General features: G+C 30.9%; 2 protein-coding genes across 2 annotated transcripts in view; both read left to right on the top strand.

Annotated features, from left to right (window-relative positions):
* The window catches only part of LOC118036847 (protein ACCELERATED CELL DEATH 6), a 29,050-nt gene extending 10,387 nt beyond the window's left edge, over window positions 1-18,663 (top strand). The window contains exons 3-6 of the mRNA XM_073403840.1: window positions 16,453-16,994; window positions 17,095-17,154; window positions 17,539-17,619; window positions 17,855-18,663. Coding sequence (XP_073259941.1) covers window positions 16,453-16,994; window positions 17,095-17,154; window positions 17,539-17,619; window positions 17,855-18,556 — 1,385 coding nt within the window. The 3' untranslated portion in view covers window positions 18,557-18,663. The remainder of the gene's footprint in view (window positions 1-16,452; window positions 16,995-17,094; window positions 17,155-17,538; window positions 17,620-17,854) is intronic.
* LOC118036848 (uncharacterized) lies at window positions 3,047-6,239 on the top strand. The gene is made up of 5 exons (XM_035042678.2): window positions 3,047-3,743; window positions 3,848-4,401; window positions 4,508-4,567; window positions 5,184-5,264; window positions 5,451-6,239. Exons 1-5 carry the CDS (start codon window positions 3,098-3,100, stop codon window positions 6,111-6,113), a joined length of 2,004 nt encoding a protein of 667 aa, XP_034898569.1. The 5' UTR covers window positions 3,047-3,097; the 3' UTR covers window positions 6,114-6,239.
* Window positions 18,664-22,252: the final 3,589 nt, after the last annotated feature.

Here is a 22,252-nt window from a genome sequence, read left to right as displayed (position 1 = left end):
TCAAAACCGTCATTTTCGGTCAAAACTGTCATTTTTTATCAAAACTGAGTCCACCGGGTCAATACGGGTCAAACTATGTCGACCAGGGTAACACATGAGTTTTCATGACGTTTCGGGTCAAAACGGTCATTTTTTATCAAAACAGAGTCAACTGGGTCAATACGGGTCAAACCATGTCGACTAGGGTAAAAAATGAGTTTTCATGACGTTTCGGGTCAAAATCATTATTTTTCGGTCAAAAACCCGATTCACCGGGTTGATACCCATCAAATTTTATTTTTTTTTGTGTTCCAATATAATTTTTGGTAATTAAAATATTTTTTTAGCGATTGAAACGAGCTTTTTCTAATACTGATTTTAAGTTTTTTAGTTTTACCCATAGAAATATTTATTATTATATATAATAAAAAAAATTAATAATACAAGAATTTATTATAGTAGGTGGGTTAGTTGCGGCAATGCATTTTTTTCCTTTGAAATAAATATGTTGTCCCTGCTTATTGGCTATAAATAACCACAACACCAGAGGAGAATGGGAAAGGAGAAAAGAAAGAAAGAAAAGTAGAGTATTATTATTTGAATTTTTTTTAGTTTTTCTTCATGCGAGTAAGATATTGTTTTTTTTTTAAAAAACAATTTGAAAAATACTAAAAATATCCTAACCGTTAGATCTAATAGTGTTAGTTCTGGACCTTTGATTTAATAGGATACATTAGGGCTTACCACACTAGATTAAAACCCAAATCCATCTCAGCCTTTGAAATAATCTGCCCTTTGATCCCGTTGTGCCACGTCACCCTGTGTACCGAGCTTTCGGTGCACCGCGCCACACCAGATCAAAGATCAGCTCATCCGGATCGAACGGCTCACAACCTTTAGCTGTACAGGTACACAGTGCTCGCGTTCACACCGTAGCACAATCTTAGAGCATCTCTCTCCTCTCGCCGGTGATTCTCTCTCTCTCATCCGATCTCCCATTTCCGGCCGTGTGAAGCTACCGAACCACCACAGAAAGGTTTCTACCCTGCTATAAAGCAAAACCCCGGTTGTTTTCAACATTTTCACCGCATCATCTAGCTGGAAAACGACCGCAATTTCGTTGGCCACCTGAAGCTTCAAAACGATGATTCTACCTCGTCAGCCATCAACGGCCGTCGAAACCTCCTTCATCATAATCCTCTCCCTCAAATCTACCAGAATCAACCATTCGTTGGTTGGAAATCTTGCTGGAAAATTTCGCCGCCTCCAACAGTAACCGCGCGTGAGCCACATGCGCCACCAGGGGTATTTTCATAATTTTTCGAGAAATTCAAGGGTATTTCAGTCTTTTACATATACAATGGCACTCAGGTAATTTTTTGAGATTCCTAACAGTTTTTATTTTATTTTTATATACAAGTATTTGTAAATTTTCTTGCATGTTGTAAAACAAAAAAAACCAAGAAACAAGTATAAAAGGAATAACGACGCGGGTCCAACACCCATCTTATAATGTTATCGTTCGTGGGTCCAAAGCCCATTTCTCGACGATATCAGAATAATTTTTGTTTTATAAATGAATATTGTTTGTCGACACGTCTCTTTTTACAGAAAATGACCGATGTCAAAAGTTTAAATACCAAATATGGATTATTTCCATAATTTTTTTGGTAACTCAGACGTACTTCTCTTTTTTAGGGTTCAACGTCAATATTTTAGACGAGTCACCTATTTTTAGGAACTGATGTCATCTATTTTTTTGACGCATCTCCTACGAATGTTGTTTTTCGACACGTCTCCTTTTACAGAAAAGGACCGATGTCAAGGGTATTTATACCAAATATGGATTATTTCCATTATTTCCTTTTGGTAACTTATACGTAAATCTTCTTTTTAGGGTTAAACATCGATATTTTAGACGAGTTTCCTATTTTTAGGGACTGATATCATTTTTAACGTGTCTTCTATTTTTAGGGACCGACTTTAACCATCTTTAAAAGAAACAAATTGCAAATAAGCTCAAAAGGTAGTAGCATTTAAATCAAATATAAAAGCACACAAGTAAGGGTAACCTTTCTTTTGAAAGAATGATTTAAGGGTGATGTCTACCTTCCCTTAAACATAACTAACCCAATACCCGAATCTCTGGGACCACTGTATAATTTGGGATTTCTAGTTCCCTCATATTACTAGATGGCGACTCCAATAAAATCTTCATTTTCCCCAATAAAAAAAAACTATTTGTTAAATAAACAAAAAGTGGAGCCGTCGCCCGACATCGTGTATCGACAATCGTGTATCATGTTCATTAAACCATGGATTTTCCCAACTGCAATCTGTATATGAGTTATAAATTCAAGTTAAGAATTTTCCTTTTGAATTGAATGTTTATTTCACATAGAATCTCATGCCATCGTGTATCATGTTCATGCAACCATGGATTCTCCCAACTGCACTCTGTATATGAGTTATAAATTCAAGTTAAGAATTTTCCTTTTTTTAAGCTAGGGGAGATATTTTCCTCTTTTCCTTTTCCTTTTCCTTTTCTAGATGCTGCTTTAACCATAGCAAGACTGGTCTTGCTATGTCCTGGATTTCATAACAAATGGGTGAAGTATTTGAGCAATCAAAGTATCCATGCATATAAAACCAGAGTAAGTTCTATTTGAATTAGAGGTCTTGTTGTGTGATACGTAGATGTTTCAGGTTGCAAAATAATTTCTAGATGTCCTAGAAAACTAACAAAAATTGTTATTAAAATATGAATTCTCCCATCTGCACCACAGTGTATATGAGTTATAACTTCAAGTCAAGAATTTCCCCAGGGACAATCTTTTTTTGAGTTAGCGGTCATATTTTCCTCTTTTCCTTTTCCTTTTCTAGATGCTGCTTTAACCATAGGCAAGACTGCTCTCTTGTTCTTGCTATGTCCTGGATTCCCGAACGAATGGGTGAAGTAATTAATTGAGTAATCAAAGTATATATCCTTGCAAATATAAAAAAAGTAAGATTCACATTATTTCAGATTCCATTGACATGCAGTCTGGTCTATTTAAATTAGAAGTCCAGCTGTCTGATATGTATAGCTGATTCAACAAACACTATATTTTCTTTTGCCATGTCTAGCGTAGGCTACGAAGCAATAAACATTGATGAAAACTCGATTCCGAGAGATCACATGGCAAATGCAATGATAGATAGTCAGTTGCATGAGTGTGTGAGGCAGGACAATACTGCGGCCTTTAAAAGGCTTGTCCAGCAACGTTCAGCGGAGAAGCTAGTGACACCCTGCGGGAATACACTACTTCACGTAGCTGTAAGCTGTGGAAGTGACAATATTACATCTTATCTGGCTCCAACGTTTCCTTCTCTAATCACCATCCAAAACAGCCAGAAGGACACAATCCTTCATCTTGCTGCCAGAGAAGGAAAGGCCAGTGATACAATTAAATCTCTTGCGGAATCGAATCCGAGCTTGATGAGGAAGACAAATACAAAGGGAAACACTCCTTTGCATGATGCAGTGATCACCGATAACAAAGAAGTGGCCAAACTCCTAGTTTCCAGAGATCCAGAAGTGGCCTATTACAACAACAATAATGGCAAGTCTCCTTTATATCTGGCCGTTGAGAAAGGCAAAAAGAACGGGATACTTGATGATCTCTTGAATTTGGGAGCTTCGTTCCCTATAAAAAGTGAAGATGGTGATGCCCTACCAGAAGGAAAGTCCCCTGTTCATGCTGCCATCAAGCAACGTAACAGAGGTGATCACAATTTCATTACTCCCTAGAAAATGAATTACATACAAACAATTGTTGCAAAGCTATCATCTTTATGTTCATTTACAACATTTTCTTTTGATTTTCAGATATTTTGGAGAAAATTGGAAAGGAAAAGCCAGAGCTATTACGTCTCACCGAGGAAGAGTTTGGAAATTCACTGCATTATGCATCATCCATAGGTTTTCTGGAAGGAGTTCGATTCCTATTAACGAAGTTTCACGATGGTGCTTATGAAACAAACCTTGAAGGCGACTATCCTATCCATGTAGCATGCAAAAGTCACTCTGTTGATGTAGTGAAGGAATTTCTTGATATATTCCCATATCCAAAAGAATTCCTCAATAAGAAAGGGCAGGACATTCTTCATGTAGCGGTCAAATATGGAAATAGCAGTGTGGTTAGGTACATACTCAAGCAGGATCAGAAGCTCGTCGCACCGCTGCTAAATGCGATAGATGAGGATGGAAATACACCTTTGCACTTGGCAGCAGGTTATGGCCGATGCACGGCTACATTTCTTCTTGTGCGTGACAATCGCGTTGAACATTTCATTGTTAACAATAGAAATTGGACACCATATGAGGTGGCTGAAGATTTTTCCAAAAGAATTGAAGAGACATACATCAAAACAGATGAAATGGTATGTTATTCATTTGATCATCATTTATCGAGCTACAAAAGTCTATATATTTTAGGAGTATTACTGATTTAATATTTTGGTATCTGGGCTTCCACTTTGTTGCCAGCCTGCCAAGGAACGAAAGCCGATTGATTCAAAGAACAGTACCCCTGCGCACGAGATCAAGGTATTTACGTTAAGATTATGATAAGTTTTTTATTTAAGAAACAATATTTTTTATAAAATACTACCCCAAAAAAGAAAGAGAGGATGGATTAATAAAAAAAAAAGCTTTTTTTTTTATCAAATAGATATATATTTTTTTTCTTTATTGCAATAAAATCATGAAATTTTTTGTCCATATTTATTTTAATTGCTTTTAGTTTTTATGCAATAAAAAACATTGCTAAAAATAATTTTTTTTCAAGAAAATCATCAATCATTATTATTTTATTTTTTAATTAAAACTTATTTATAGATTATGATAGGTTGTTTTTTTAAAAAAAAACAAAACAATTTTATAAAAACATTAGTAAAAAAAATGGAACGTATTTATAAGGAAAATGGTTTTGTTTTAAAAAAAATATAGATACTTTTTTTTTTTAATTTCAAATCAATTTAAATTATTTTTTTTATCCTATGGAATTTAAATTATTTATAAAAATTAATTTTATTATTATATAATTAAATAAAAAGATTAAAAGTATTTCGCAGCAGGAAATCAAATATCTTCAATATATATCCATTGCACACAGAGAGAGCACTGCATTTTAACATATAATAATATTATTATTTTTTGACAGGGCAAAGAAGTTGATTCAAGTAAGATGGATACAAAAGAGGCTTCATCAAAGGACGAAATAGTGGTTTGGTATTTTGACTTGGTATTATTGCTTTTCTTCTTTCCTTTTTTTTTCCCCTTGCCATCCCTAATCTTTTAAACTTCTAGTTCAAGCCCAATTGATTGAACTTGTATACCATTATATTAAAACATTCTAAACCATTCCAGAAAATTTCTTGTTCTGGGAAAGGCATTTGAAGGTCAATGCTTTTGGATGCTATATATGCAGGTGATGACATTATCGATCTTATTCGTCAATGCCGGCCCTAAGAAATCCCTAAAGGAGATTTTCCCTGCTACTGGACTACCCATGTCAAAACTAAGAAAGGAAACAACAACAAGGATAGGGAATCTTCTAGTGGTAGCAGTGCTTGTTGCTGCTGTAACCTTTGCGGGTGTTATACAATTGCCGCAATTAAGGGATAACAATAACTCAAGTGATCGTGAATTTAACAGCACTACTTATACTGCCTCCGATTACAGCACTTATGAGAATCTTCTGTATGGTTATTTGTTTCTCGACGTGGGGGCTTTATCTTCCTCTCTGCTGGCAGCTCTACTCCTCCTTTTGCCAAGCGTTACGTATCCCAGATTTCAAATCGCTACAGTTTGGTTTTCAGTTATCATGGTTCGTTTGGCTATTTACATGATGTTCGGGGCAATGCTTTTTTCTGCGAGAATAGCATTAATAGGATCCCATCGTTCGTTGTTAACAATCAGAATTACAGGGGTGGCCGTTGTTTTTCCTTCGATTATTCCGCTATCTGTCAGCCCAGTTCATCTGAAAGTGCTCTTGCATTATATCTACTACTACTTATTTTTCTTGTTTATCTACAGTAGCTGGTGGCTGCCTCATAAACTCTCTGATCTCAAGAAAAAGCACAATCTTTAGTAGGATCAGAGGTCGGGATTTTGGGATCGATAACATCTTGGATTGTGTCTGGCTAGCGATTGTGGTAATAATTTGAACTATGTAATAACTCTTGAGTTTCCAATTGAATGTATGCGCACTTCTACTTTTATATATATTTTAAGCATGCATTTACTAGACTCCTGTTGTTGTTGTTGGATTGAGTTAAAAATAAAATAAAATAAAATAATCAAATTAAGATATGAATGTTAATTAAAGATATCAACAGCTTGGTTCGTCTGAACAGTATTAAAATGGCCGTCCCAAAATCATTGACACGGTGCATAACGATAATCAACAAACATACATCCCGTCCCTGCTGCAGGATTTTTTTCAAGGTAAAAAGACGAGCAATTAAAAAAAATGTTTTGTTCTAACAAATACAGCCAGCACCACCCCTCCATCAACGGAAGAGAACACGATAGATTGTGTCCCACGTTGTCATTTGATGATAAGTTTTTTTTGTTGTCTATAGGTATTCCATTTTAGAATTGCGATATAAAACAGTATGTTATAAAAATTAAATTTTTTTATTAAAATTAATTTTTTTATATTTTTAAATTATTTTAATATATTGATGTTAAAAATAAATTTTAAAAAATAAAAATATATATATTATTTTTAATATATTTTAACAAAAAAATTACCATACACTTAAACAACTCTCTATTAAAAAAAAAAAAAAACCTCCTATTGACATGATTGTCTACTTTTAAAAATTATTTTTCGTTCAAGATAAAAGAAAAATATTTTTTTTGAAAATCAAGTTAAATTTTTTCTTTAACAGAAAATATTTTCCCGTTGACTAAAAAATATTTTTTATTTACCAACTTTTTTAATAACAAATAAATATATAAAAAATTTTAAAAATAATTTTTTAAAATTTACTTTTCAGAAATAAACGCCCCCTTAAACATTATTGCATCAAATTAGAGCTAGGGTGGGACGATGTTGGTTGACTTTATCGTATTTGCAACGTGTCAATGCCTGGCCATGTCCTTTTTTTCTTGTTTTAAGGATGGCCATTTTAATACTGTTAAGACCAACCAAGTTGATATCTTTAATTATCCAAATTAAAGACATTGTTGTCCTAAATTGTTTCATTTATGGACGAAGGACAACAATATTAAAGCTAGGATATCATTTGTGGCTCGCTCTTAACATTCTCAATCAACTTATCTACTCGATCGTGCTACTTGAGAATAAAACACAACTCTGGATTTGTCTTCGGTGCTTATCAAACCTTAAAATAAGTAAAAAGTAATAATAAAAAAGACATATAAATTTTTTGATTAGTATAATATTTTTGTTGATATAAATGCCTCCTTGATGCAAGTTCACTTAACCTTAAAATAAGTGAGCATGTCGGTTAAGAGGATTATTGAACTTTGATAATTTTTTTCCCAACTTCGTATTAAATTTTCAAAGTAAATTAATATAGATATTTTTATTGTTAAAATAAAATATAATTATCAAAATTAAAAATTTAGGGATCAATTTCAATTGAGATTTATCTAATCAAATGATATAATTAATGTTTGATGCCTAATTTAAAGCAATTATTGATTTTAGGGACCAAAGTGTAAATTATAAAATTTACTCAATGCATGTTTGCTAAACCTCTTCTGTTTCTTTAATTAATGGTGTGGATAGGGTTTCTGTTATAGGCAAGGATGTGGCGGCTAGCTGAACATGGCTCGGCAAAGCATAAGCTTTTGTCATAGGGTTCATGTTTTGCAACTGATTTTTTTTTTTTTTTTATGTTTTAACAATTTCCTTCTTCTTCACTTTTATCTTGGCAAAAAAGATTGATTTCTTGTTCAGTAGTTAATGATGTTTTAAAATTTAATATTACAAATAAATTTTTTGAGTGTTTAGAGAATGGATAAATATCTCTTACACTACACGTCATTAATGAGGAATAAATATCCCTTACACAATATTTCATAATGATAAAAATATAGTAGGCTCTTATAAGACTTTTATATACTTATAGGTGTGGAGAGATTAAAATTCTTAACATTAACATTTCATGTTAAAAAATCATAAAAATAAACAAAGAAAGCCTTATAGTTCAACATGAAGCTTATAATGATCATTAGATCAATACCCACTTGGGCTTGACACGATGTTAAGTTCATTGGTAATAAATCTTACAACTTGCCAAACCTACATCCGTTCAGACTTGACATATAGTTGAACACAAAGATGCTGGGTCTAACAGTTTACCAAACCTAATTATCAAAAATTTCTAAAAATTAATTTTGTAGATTTTCTTGTTACATTCTAATCGCAACTCAGTGTAATTCTTTTAACCTAATCATCTCCTTCCTTAATTATATTAAATAATTCATAATTTAATAAAAAAAGAGAGAAAAAAAAAGATAAAATGATATAAATAATGATCATATCATTTAAGCTGCTTTAAATATTATTATAATAAAAGATTTAAATTACATCTTATTCTATTAATTTTCAATTGATCAGCTCTTTTTCTGAGAACAAACTAACAAAATCAAATGATATAGTTTAAATTAGTACTTTAAAAAAATTAGCATAATTATAAATTTAAATTGAATTTGCATCTAGAGTTTTAATTTTATTATAGGATGTGATTTCTTAAACTAATCAATAAATTCTTCTATAAAAAATTAACTATGTTGAATAGATATGCTTTGGTAGGTACATTAGTACTGAACATATTCATAAAAAAAAAAAAATAGGTACATGTGCGAACGCATTCATGAATAAATTTTATTCGATAATTGGATACATCGACTGAAGCAAAAAATAATGACATAATTTGCATTATTATTTTTCAAAAATTGAGTATAATTCAGAATTTAAATCAAATATACATTAACACTTTTTATTTTATTTTTAAATAATTCTCATAAATAATTTTAATTAAAAATTAATAATTTTGAATAAGTATGTTTAAATGGGTAAAACATGTGAACACATTTATATATAAATTTGTATTGGATATTTAAATTCACCATATCATTAGAAAAATAATAATGTTCGATTCTACTTAAAGTTTATTATTAGTTATTGGTTGATTTTCAATTATAAAATCTTGCATTGATGATAAAATAAATTAAATATCTCATCCTATTTTTCAACTTTTTATTGGCCAAGAAATACATAAAGGCCCATTTATTTTTCATGTCAATTATTTTAATTTTTTAGGTCAAAATAAAAATAAAAAAAGACATGAAAAAATTGAATTTGTACAATATTTTTGTTTATACAGATGTTGCCCCTTTGATACAAGTTCACTTAGCCTTAAAATTAGTAGACATATCTTGAAAAATATGGTTAAGAGGATTTTTGAACTTTGAATATCCTTTTTTAACTAAAACTTGATTTGATCGTATTAAATTTTCAAAGTAAATTAATATAGATATTTTTATTGTAAAAATAAAATATAATTGTCAAAATTAGAAATTTAGGGATAAATTTCAATTAAATTTTATCAAATCAAATTATAGAATCAATGTTTGATGCCAATTTAAAGCAATTATTGATTTTAAAGACCAAAGTGTAAATTATAAAATTTACTCTATGCATGTTTGCTAAACCTCTTCTGTTTCCTTAATTAATTGAGTGGATAGGGTTTTTGTTATTGGCAAGGATGCGGTTGCTAGGTGAACATAGCTTGGAAAAGCATCAACTTTTGTCATATAGTTGATGTGCCGTTAATGATTCGAAAATCGGCAAGAATGATTCTAACGAAATGGATGAAGGATGGGTCTGGTTGTGTTGTCTTTCTTTTGGTATTTAAGCTGGATTGTAGTGATTTAAGGTAAATAAGATGGAGGATAGACTACAATGATACTTTGATGAGTCGATCTGGACGCCACAAAGATCAATCTAGGATTTCGACGCCACACTCTTTGTGAATGAAGAGTGATAAGTCAGGTAGGGTTCTTTACAAAACGAATTTGGAAGAACAACTCTTAATTCTCTGAATTAAGTTTCAAATCTTGGCCAAAAGTGTTTATTACATATTCTGATACATATTTATCTTTGGAACATCCCTCCAAAGTTAGGTGAATTCAACATGACAGAAGTCAAGCCTAAAAACTAGACTTTTAATAAAGTAAGTAGACAAATTTAACTAACACATGTTTTTTTTTTTTTGACATTTCTAAAACATAAGCGAATCAAATTTTAAACAGCCATAACTTTTGACACAAAAGTCCAATGCAATCATGGTTGGACAATCTAGAAAGATCACGTTCTGAACTTGAATTTTACCTACATAAATCTTGTTTTCACATGCATTGGATGACTTCAAATTCGGGTTCAAATCCATCTACTGTTCTGACTGTAAACAACATCAATTCCTTCACTTGCATTATCAATCCAAATACAAGTAGCCCAGCATGAAAAGAACCATTAAGAGCTTTTCCCATCTCCTAGTTCCAATTGTAGGCAAATAAGCACCCTTGAACCAATTTCAATCTGATTGCTAATTTTTTAACTCCGACACAGCTTCAATCATTGCAATTTGATTCGTCATGGCCCGTTGTAGTTGTTTTGTTATCGCTCTTGTCATTGGACCATCTGCACCCTCTTGCATATTAGATTCAACTTTACGAGATGGATTATAATTCCCATGATGCACATCAACAGTTGATGTTTTGTAGCTGATTTTTTTATTGTTTTTTAATCCTTTCCTTCCTCTGTACTCTTCTCTTGGCAAAAAGATCTATTTCTTGTTCATCAGTTTATGATATTTCAAAAATCTAATATGTTTAAGAAAGAGGTTTTTGAGTGTTTGGACATTGGATACATATCCCTTACACATCATTAATGAGGGATAAATATCTCTTACATAATATTTAATACTGATGAAAATATGGCAGGTTCTTAGAAGACTTTTATATATTTATAAGTGTAGAGAAATGAGTATTCTTAACATTAACATTTAATATTAAAAATCATAAGAATAAACAAAGAAAGCCTTATAGCCCAATACGAGGCTTATAATGATCTTTAGACCTATACCCACTTAGGCTTGACATGATGTTAAGTCCATTAGCAATGGGTCTTGCAGATTTCCAAACCCACATTTGTTTAGGCTTAACATGCAATTAAACCCAAAGATGTTGGGTATGACAATTTACCAAACTTATATGTACTTAAGCTTAGCATATAGTTAGACTCATGGATATTGGGTCTAATAACTCACTAAACCTATGTTTGTTAAGCTCAACACGTGGTTGAACCCAAGGTCATTAGGTTTGGTAGTTTGACAGACCTATATGTACTTGGTCTTAGTACGTAGCTGATCCCAATAATGTTGTTGTGTTTGAAAGCTTGCCACATAATTTTTTTTTTTTTTAGGCTTAGCAACAAGGATGTTGGATTTGGTAGCTTGCCAGACTCATAAATGCTTGAGCTCAGTGCATAGTTAAACCCAAGGATTTTAGGTCTAATAACTTGTAAACCCATATTTTTTTTGCTTAGTGTATAGCTGAACCTAATATCATTGAGTTTGCTAGATCTATATGTACTTGGATTCAACATGTAGTTGAACCCTAGGATATTGAGTTTGACAACTTGATAAATCCATGTTTGTTTGGGCTCAACATGTAGGTGAATCCAATGTGCTTGATCTAACAGCTTATCATACCCATATATACTTGGGCTTAGTGCATAGGTGAACTCAATGATGTTGATTTGCTTTTTTATGATGTTTCAACTTTGATAGCTTAATAAAATTTACTTTGCAAATCATATAGTGTACTTGATATATCCAAGTTGGGGAATTGATACTTTTTTTATTATCATTCCTTAAAGGATGACTTTTTCTTTTCACCTTTTTGAAAAGTATTTAGGGTTGCACAATCATTCCTTTTACCTCTAGTAGGTGCATTTATGACAACGAAGTTAATTACCAAAGATTGTTTTCCTTGAACCTTTGAAGTGCTCTTTTCAAATCTATGACTTTCAAACTTATTTTTTTTAGGCTCTTACATAAGTAATGATAAGGTTCCATTATAGCAATATTAAGTCCTATATTGTGTGTTCTAGTAGCTAATTCTTTAAAAGATTTGGGTTTTTAATGCTTTATAGAATGCAGCATAACCCCTAATGCATCCCTTCAATGCATATATTTAGAGTAAAACTTTTGATGAGTTGATATTTACAATTGATGAATATAGTCAATGACATGCTTCTCTATTTATTAATGTTCATTGACAAGTTTAATCATGTTAACCATATGATGAGTGTTGAAGAAACATATGTTTCAATTTCTCCCAACTATAAGTTAAAAAAGACTCTAAGTCATGCATTGCATTTTAAAGAATGAATGAATTGTTTTACCATGAGATCACCATCAAGTATAGTATTGTTACAAGCCTCTATAAAGTGAGCCACATGTTGCTTTAGATTCCTTTTACTATCTAATTGTTGAACCTTTAGCGGTTGATAGCTCAACTATGTGTATGGCTTTGCATAATAATATAAAGGTTAAACTGAAATTTCTATTTGGTCCATGATGGCCTTCTTGATATAATTTTTTAGTTGATTTGTGGTGAAGTTATCGTCAGTAATACCACAAATATTCCTTGTATATCTAATTTTCAAATCTTTAGCAACATCTAGTTGATTTTCGTGCACAACCTTGATATATAGCCAAAGTTGAAGAATCATCCAATGAATGTAAATTCTTTAATCTTGAGTTGTTATCTTTTGTATTCAAAATATTTAGGTTATTTCACAAGTTTTAATTTGCTTTCTGTATATAAAAAGATCACTAAGTTTTAAATTTATATTTGAGAAACATTATTTTAAGCCTAGAACTACAAGTTTAGACTTACATGGATAATGTCTGAAGTGTAGATGTTAGCATCAAATTTAATATCTAACTTTAAAATTTAAAATTCTTTTAACTGAAGCAAGCATAAAAAAAACTGTAATGAAAATGTAAAGACACCTATAGAATTTCAATATAAGAAATTCAGAGAGCTCTCTCCATACATGTTGCTTTCTTCTAATTATTGGAAAGGTAAACGCATGGTATATGCTGGTGAAGGAAAGTGAGCCTCACTTTACTTTTTCAATACCTTTATTTCTTATGCATTGAGGAAGTTGGTCTCCTTTGTATATCCATGCATAAATTTACCCTCTGAAACGAATCAAGTTTCTCTTACTTAGATTTTTTTCCAGATTATCCACTGAAAAAAAAAACCTCGTAAAAAAGTGATGAAATTAAACTTCCACTCTAATTAAAAGGTTCAAATAATACAATGAACATTATTATATTTAAGAATATAAGAAACAAAATTAAGATTTATCTTTTTATTAATATACTTTACGTTGAAAATAAAGATAAGAAAGAAGATTTTTTATATTCAAAAATTGGATTGACCTTCCACAAAAAATTTTAAAAACCTCATCATCTTTACCTCAAAAGGCTTTCAAAATATAATCAAGTGAGATATAATGTGAACAAAACTGTAGAAACCTACTAAAAAAACGCCAAGGCCCAACAAAACTCTAGGAATTGTGGACTTAGATGGAATTAAAAAATAATAATTAGAGTGAATAGACTATATTGTCCTTATTTGAAAATTAATGGCTGGCATTGATTTAGAGGTACGTACAATGCTCATTTCGTAGTTATTCACTTATTTGCAATTTCGCAAATAAATAAAAGCACTCTCAAAGGGATTGTATGTATTGTTATGAGGTTTAGATTAATTGAATAATTAAAATTGATTATGAGTTATTACTTTATGGAATTAATATTAATAGTAATATTAATATTAATATTGTGTATTGTTACTCTTCTTCTCATCGAGATTCATTATTTATTGCACTATTCATGCAAATGTTATTTTTTTTTTAAATTTTGATCATGAAACTATAATTAAAATATAATCTTTCAAAATTATATTAAAATAGTTTTAAATGTTAAGATTTGTTTTTTTAATTTTCATTGTCTTACATATGCAAAATGTCAACGAATTTTACAACAATGAATTAAAAATTGATTTTGCAAAGTAAAATTTTATGTTTAGTTAAAACAAAACTTAAGAACTTGACCAAATTTAATAAAAAAAAAGCCCATTTGAATATTGGTATGGAAAACTTTAATTTGCTATATAAAGTTTCAACTTATCTATTATTTGATCCTTGTTGTTATAGCAATTCATATTTTAGTCCTATCTTTTTTTTAAAATAACAATAATTTAGTGTCTGGATATTGAGAGAGAAGATAAAAAGTTAGCAAAAAATATTAAAGAGAGAAAAAATGCTTTAAAGGATAGATTTCAATCATAAAAAGATTAAAATTGGTGTTAATGAATTTATCTTTTTAATGAAAGTTTAATGAAGGTGATAGTTTAAAACTTCAGCTTTTATTTTTCAAACACAGGAGGTAAGAGTAAAAAGATGGAGAGGATAACAAATAATTTTTGCATAATAAACAACTTGTCTATTTCAAGAAAAAACTTCAAAAGAAAGAAAGAAAAAAAAATTAGCCGGGAATGCTGGCTTGGGCTTCTAGTATCAAGCACACTTATGTTTTTTGATCCTCGGCCAAGCGCGTGGGCTTGGTATGGTATTCCCAGCATCGCTTAACTTTTATTAATAAACATTTCATTAATTTTTATTTAAATTTTAATTAATACTCTATCTTGTTTTTATTTTATTTTAATTTTTTATTATTTTTTAAGTAATTAAGTTTTTTATTTATTTATTTTATAATCCTTCAAAGAGATTATTGTAATTTATCTTTAAATGTTTTTTTATATAATTTATATAAATAAATTGAATTTATATGACATATTTATAGATTAATAATCATTTCTTAGCAACTAAAATTAAATTTTAAGATAAAAAAAAAAAAAAGATAGTAATGGTTAAATAATTGCATGTGCATTTACGTTTACCGCACAAGATTAGTATGTCCCAAAGAAATAAGAAGATGATTCAGAAAGGATTAAGCCACTGTCGGTAAAGGAGAATCGGCAGAAACTCTCGAGAAGGAGAAGGTAAAGATACAATATAATCCATGGAAATTTATAATCATTATAGCCTGGTCCTTGGAGTTTGAATTTTTATGATTTGGTCCTTAATTTTTATAATCAGATTTAAATTCGGTCCCTAAGAGTTGAATCAGATTTGAAGTTTAGTCCCTAATGATTAATTGCAGTTTATTGGATACAGACGTTATGACTGTACTACAAATGGATTGATTTATAACCTATGGATTTTGATGATTATGTAAGAAGAATTTCACACATTCTATTGTTTCCCATGTCATTATGTTTTCTATAAACGGGGACAAGCACATAGAACATTAAAAAAAAAAAAAAAAAAACCACCTACATCTTCACTTTGGAAAGAATGAGGTTCCAAACGTGTGACACAAAGGCAATTAAACTCGTACTGTGTAAAAGCAAATACTTAAATATTGGTCTTGTATATTCAATCAACGTTCTACTTGATCACCATTCTACAAGTGATGATTTTAAATTAAGTAGGTTTTGGTGTGTTTCTTTGATAATGTGATTGTGGTTGCTTTTTAAAATATTTTTTATGCTAAAATATATTAAAATAATATATTTTTTTTATTTTATAAAAATAATTTTTTATTTTAGCATATCAAAACACAATTCAAAAAAATTTATTTATTTATAAGAAAATAACATAAAACATCCCTTGGACTTCCCTGATAAACAGTTAAAATTTTTGAATCTTTTTACCTAAACCTAAGTTACAATCTGATGCCATTGTGGATCCTGTTCCTTTAATCTTCGAGTGTTCGCACAGTGAGTTATATTCTCAAGTTAAGAATAAAGACAATCAGTCGCCTATGGAACATTTTTTATCCTTTTCTTTTATGGGTTTGGTTGCTATTACAAGAAAGAATCATTTTAATTTAATTTAAAAATTTAAATTATTAAATAAAATTTTAAAATATAAATTATATTATTATCTAATATATTTTTTTAAGTACAAATCAAAAATAAAAATAATGAGATTTAAACTCGAGACTTTTTAATTATTACAGTTTTAATATTATATCAAAAAATTATTTCAATTTAAAATTTTAAATAAAAAACTAAAATATTAAAATATTATTTATAGTATTCTTTAATACTATTTAATCATAATCATGTTGCTGAGTCCTGGCTGCGCACAACAAATTGGAGAAGGATTCGAGTACTCCAAGTATATTCATGCAAGTGAAATCAAAGTAACATCTATATCACTTCAGATTCTATTCAAATGCACTCTGTTCTATGCAAACCTATCATCTTCATATTCATTTGAAACAATTTCTTTTGTTTTTCAGATATATTGGAGAAAATTGAAAAAGCAAAGCCAGAGCTATTATGTCTCCCTAACGAAGAGTTAGAAAATTCACTGCATCATGCATCATCCACAGGTTTTCTGGAAGGAGTTCAATTCCTTTTACAAAAGTTTCTCAATGGTGCTTATAAAAGGAACCGTGAAGGCAACTATCCTATCCATCTAGCATGCAAAAATGACTCTGTTGATGTAGTCAAGGAATTTCTGAAGATTACCCCATTTCCAAAAGAATTCCTCAATAAAAAAGGGCAGAACATTCTTCATGTAGCGGCAGAAAATGGAAATGGCAATGTGGTTAGGTACATACTCAGACAAGAGAAGACGCTCGTAGAACCGCTGCTAAATGAGATGGATGAGGATGGAAATACGCCTTTGCATTTGGCAACAAGTCATGGTCATTGCGTGGCTGCATTTGTTCTTGTGCGTGACAAACGCGTTGATAGTTCGATTGTTAACAATGAAAATTTGACACTGATGAAACAATCCAAAAAAGCTGTAGAGCAATATGAAAAAACTGATGAAATGGTACGCTATTTGATCATCATTTATTGAGCTACAAAAGCATACATTTTAGGAGTATTATTGATTTAATATTTTGGTATGTGGGATTCCTATTTGTTGCCAGCTTGCTGAGGATCGAAAGCAGTTTGATTCAAAGAACAGTACCCCTGCGGACAAGACCAAGGTATAAGAGTTGTGTTGAAATTTTCTTTCCTGAAATGTTAAGTAGACATCGATTCCATTTCACAAAAGGATATCATATTTTACATAATAAAGAAATATGTAATGAAAAAAAATAGTAAGAGAGCTTATGACACTCGAGCAATTCTCTGCTCTAGCATAGCTGACTGAAATTCAGGACTAAAAACTAAAAATAGGAGTAATATAAAATCATATTTTAAAATTTTAATTAACAGTTTAAGTTTGTGGGGTTTTTTTTTTAGACTCCATCATCATTCTTTAATTATCAGAAGGCTTCTCGATCAGTATATTGATGTCATGTAATTTGAACAATTATGTGTTATGCATCGCTTATATTCATTAAAATAAATTTCTTTTTGTTTTCCAGGACAAAGCAGTTGATTCAACGAAGCAAGACACAAGAAAGGCATCACAAAAGCACTACAAACTGCTTGATTATTATGGAGCGGTATTATTTCTTTTCTTCCTTCCTATTTTTTTCTTGCCATCCCTAATCTTTTAAACATCTAGTTCAAGACCGATTAATTTAGATTCTATACAATTATATTCAAAATTCTGAAATCATTCCAGAATTTTGCTTGTTCTTGAAAAAAAAAGGGGATTTCAAGGCCAATGCTTTTGCATGCGATTGAGGAAGTGCCGGAAACTCATTATAATGAAGTTGATTTCCCCTTGCTATGCAGATGATAACATTATCTATCTTATACTTCCATGCCCGCCCTAAAAAATTCCTATATGAGCGTTTCACTAGTACTCAAGGCAAGCCGCCAAGGAAACAGGAAACAAAGAGCAGGATAGAGAATCTTCTTGTTGTAGCGGTGCTTGTTGCTGGTGTAACCTTCGCGGGTGCCATACAGATGCCACAACTAAGGGATAAAAATAACAAGAGTGAGCATCTTCATGAACTTAACAGCACTGCTACTGCCTCCCGTAACAGCACCGCCTTTGACAGTCCTACTGGTTCATCTCTTTTGGATGGTTATTTGTGTCTTGATGTGTGGGCTTTAAATACGTCTGTGGTGGCAGCTATAATCCTTCTTTGGACAAACTTGAATGATGTCAAGTTTGCACCATTTGCACTTTGGTTTTCATCGTTAATGGTGGGTGGGTCTATTTACATGATGTGCTTGTCATTCTTTTTTGCCGTGAGCATAGCATTAGGTGGATCCAATTACGGGGTGTTCGCGATCATCATTATAGTGGTGGGGATCGCGTTTTTCGTTGCCCAAACATTGCTTTATATTCAATGGATTCTTCCACCATCCGTCAACCAAATTATTGAAGGATTGGTCTCGCATTATGTCTACTACATCTCGTTTTTCGTGCTTGTCTACAGTTGGAGGTGGCTGACTGATAAACTTCCCGATCTTCGTAGAAAGAAATAGTAACTATCCAGGTTGACCTTCATCAAGAGAAGTCAGGATTCTGAGGGATTGCCCTCTTTTAAAAGGTTATTTTTGGGAATGAATAAACATCTTGGAATATTGTGTGTGCCTAGCTATTGAAATAATAATTTGAACTTGTAATAACTTCTGAGTTTCCGGTTGAAATAATGAATTGAATGTGTTCTATTAATATGTTCTCTCATAGATAAATATATTTTAAGAGAAAAATGTCAAGTTTAGTTCATTTTCTTTGATCAATAAATTTATATTCTAATGGAATGGAAATGATGTAGTGCTTGATAAAAATAACAATAATTCAAATCTTAATTATTTTTTTGTTCCTAAACTAATATAAATCATTGAATTCAGAATCAATATTGAGATTTAGTGTATGACTAGTCTATGGATACAAATCATTTTCTTTTAATTAGATTTTTCAATTTGTATTGTATACTACCATGGTTCATTAATATTCATTTAAATTAAGCTGTTAGGTGAAGTCTTAAGATATGATTTATATTATTATTTAATAAATTATATGTAAAGAATAAAATTTGCTAATACTACAACCTTACAGATCTTCTCTATGTATAATATATATTCCAATTACATATAATGGTTTTGGATACGAGTAAGTAATGTAGGTGAAAGCATGCCGGCCTTGCCTCGCAAAAGTTTTTGGTGCTTATGTTTTCAAGCTCCTCGCATCACTGTATATAAGTGTAGGTGTTCTTTGCAAATTAGTTTTCGAACTAGCAAGTTTTTCTTCTTTTATTTCCTCCAGCTTTCTGTAGTTCTCTTGTGTTTAAAGTTTCTAAAAACTTACACTCTAAGCATTTCCTTTTTATTTCTATGTTTATCTCTTTCTATCAACTTTTGTGGTGATTATTAATTAGATCTGCAACTGCTTAGAGCACAACCCAACTTTTTATTTATTGCATCTCTTTAATCTAACTGCCTTTGGTTATTAAAGTTTGACTTTTTAAGTTGAAAGTTAGCATTTTTATTGCTTTTTTTTTTTCCACCTGTAAATAACTTTGTTTTATTGGAATTATTAGGTGTTTTCAGCTTTTTCTTTGTAACTGTCATTTCCATAAATATTTCTTTTTGAATTTTGCTAATTTGGAAATTTGAGTTGTCAATTTAGGAATCTTGGTGGGGGGTTTTGTTCATTTTTCTGTATATTAGATTGATTAGGGTTTTTTATATATATAAAAAAAATTTAGAGATTAAATTGAAAAAAAAAACTTGGATTTAGGTGGGAAGAAATTTGAAACTAAACTGAAAAATATTTATACAATTAGGGACCAAAGTTAACGAAAATGACAAATATTGGGAACACACCAGCATGTGGAGGACCTGCCACATTATGATGGCGCGTTCAAAATCCCCTTTGCTTTAAAAAATAATCTTTCTTGGTGTTTCTGGAAGTGCTTAAAGCAAGGCCATTCAATATAGGCGGCGTGTGGCGGCTATTTCCCAAGGTGACAACCAATTTTCCCTTTTTTTTGTTTTTTTTCTTTCTTTCCCTTGAATTAAAAGGATTAAATTAAAAAAAAATTCTACGAAAAAAGAAAAATAAATGTTTTTGACACTGTTCAAATTCACACGGTGCCAATAAATATGCTGCTAAAAGAGAAGTAATAGAGAATCATCTTTTTCTTATAATTATAATTAATGAAGGATAACGTGCAGTAGATAAAATTTAAATGATTTGTTTTTTTTATTTATTAAAATGGATGTTTAAGTTAATTTATGCATATCTCAATTAATTACACGAGTTTTGAAGTTAATAATCATATAAATGTTTAATGATTTTAAGGTTTGTGGAACTCAAACTGATGATCTCTACAAATATAAATCTGATTAGTTGAGTTATATCTTTTAGGGTTTGATATGTTAATGTTTATGTAAGTGGTTGGACAAATTATTTGGATGGGCATTTTGATTGAATGTTAAGCACGAGACTATACGTTTTTATCATTACTAATTCAAATTAAAATTCTCAATTCAGTGCTTATACATTTTTATGCTGAATGAATGGGATATGCTGCACTGCCCTACCTAGTTTTTCTTAACATTTTAAGCCAAAACACCTCCGGTGTTGATGTACGTAGGAGAAGGCGATCAACAATCTCCTCAGCCAACAAACAGACAAAACATGTTGCTTCATCATACTCAATATATAATACCTCTTCTAGCCAAAACACCTCTGGTGTTGATTTTATTAAGGATAGCCATCGAACAAAAAAATTCAACTTTAGGAGGGACCAATCCTTTTCATACACTATTGAAGGAAATGCATGAACTAGGCTGACTTCTAACTCAATTTGTCCAAAACCTTGCTGGACAACGTTAATTTGGACAACATACCAAACATAGAAATTCCAAATCCAAGACAAGCCATCGATCCCACACACCCATATTAGCAATTGAAGAGGTTTTGTCTTCCGAAAGGTAATATATATAATCTTGGAAACTGTACAGTAAGACAAGAATTGCCAAGCCCGCAACCATTACCAACTAATTTATTTATTTTTGGATAATCATCAAGAGTATATTGAAAAGTCCATAAAGCTAATAGCCAAAGTGAAATATAAGGATATGAAAAAAAAAAAAAAACTTAGAAAAAAAAAAAGGAAAAAAATTAAACTACTATAGCAAACAACAAAGAGACTACCTAAGATTTCTTATTACACCACAATTTGATGCCATCAGAAGATCTTAAGAGGTCATTTCTTGTATAAGTGAAGTTTGAATCCAGAGTATGCAAACAAATAGCAACCCGATGAGGGATGGTGGAAAAATAATCAAACAAGCTTATAGTTCTCTCCTTAAAAACAATTTTGTTCCTCAACAACCAAATAAAGAAAGTCTGACAACAAATAATTCAATAAAATTCCAAACAATTGAGAGAATTCCTAACAAATATGGGAATAACAAAAAAAAAAAAAAAAAGTTCCTCATTTGGAATATTTAGCATCATTTTTTGTTGTTAAGGTAGCAAAAGAAAATGCCAAGACAAGATAATAGTGATCTATAGTTTATAAGCCCTTAAACATTTTTTTGAGCTTATGGAATACTCTTTCTTTTATAACCTTGAGCCATAAAATATATTACATGTCTTTGAAGTCCTTTCTAATCAAGTAAGCAACCTGGATCAATAAACAACGTTCTTAAAATATAAGAGACTTTTCCATAAAGAGTCATGACGTAGCAAATAATTACTCATTATTATTCATGCTGTTAAAAAGAGTGTTTCTAAAAATAAAAGGCAAATTGTTTCTTTTCTCTCAAAATACATTCAAGCAATCGCTTGAACACTTTGAAAACCAAAGCAAAAGGTCATCTCATCACTTACCTTCATCTTAGATTACTTTTACTAAGAGATTTGACATAAAGCCCCAGAGTTGCCTGAACATTGTTATAAACAGACATTGAGGGTTTCAATTTTCGAGAACAAAACAGATCTTTTGAAAAAAAGGTTTTCTTTGTAAGAAAAATGAATATATGACACACTACAAGGCACCGTTAGAAAATCAGAGATTCTAATGACAATAAGAGCAAAGGAGAAAATGAAATGAGGCAGTCAATTCTCCCAGGGGGTAGAGAAGCAATTACTAGATCCTTAATGGCACAAAGAAATTTGCTTCCCTTGTGGAAAATAAACATGATAAAACTGTGGACTTCTTCCAG

This window comes from Populus alba, chromosome 13 (assembly GCF_005239225.2).
Source record: "Populus alba chromosome 13, ASM523922v2, whole genome shotgun sequence".
Taxonomy (NCBI): Eukaryota; Viridiplantae; Streptophyta; class Magnoliopsida; order Malpighiales; family Salicaceae; genus Populus; species Populus alba.
Note: the sequence above shows the minus strand (reverse complement) of the source record. Positions and strands in the feature narration are given on the sequence as shown.

Bases quoted from the DNA above. Each gene is read 5' to 3' on its own strand.
- LOC118036848 (XM_035042678.2), top strand. From the start codon at position 3,098: ATGTCTAGCGTAGGCTACGAAGCAATAAACATTGATGAAAACTCGATT. The intron at 4,402-4,507 runs GTATGTTATTCA...CTTTGTTGCCAG, and splicing joins ACATCAAAACAGATGAAATG to CCTGCCAAGGAACGAAAGCC. The intron at 5,265-5,450 runs GTATTATTGCTT...CTATATATGCAG, and splicing joins TGGTTTGGTATTTTGACTTG to GTGATGACATTATCGATCTT.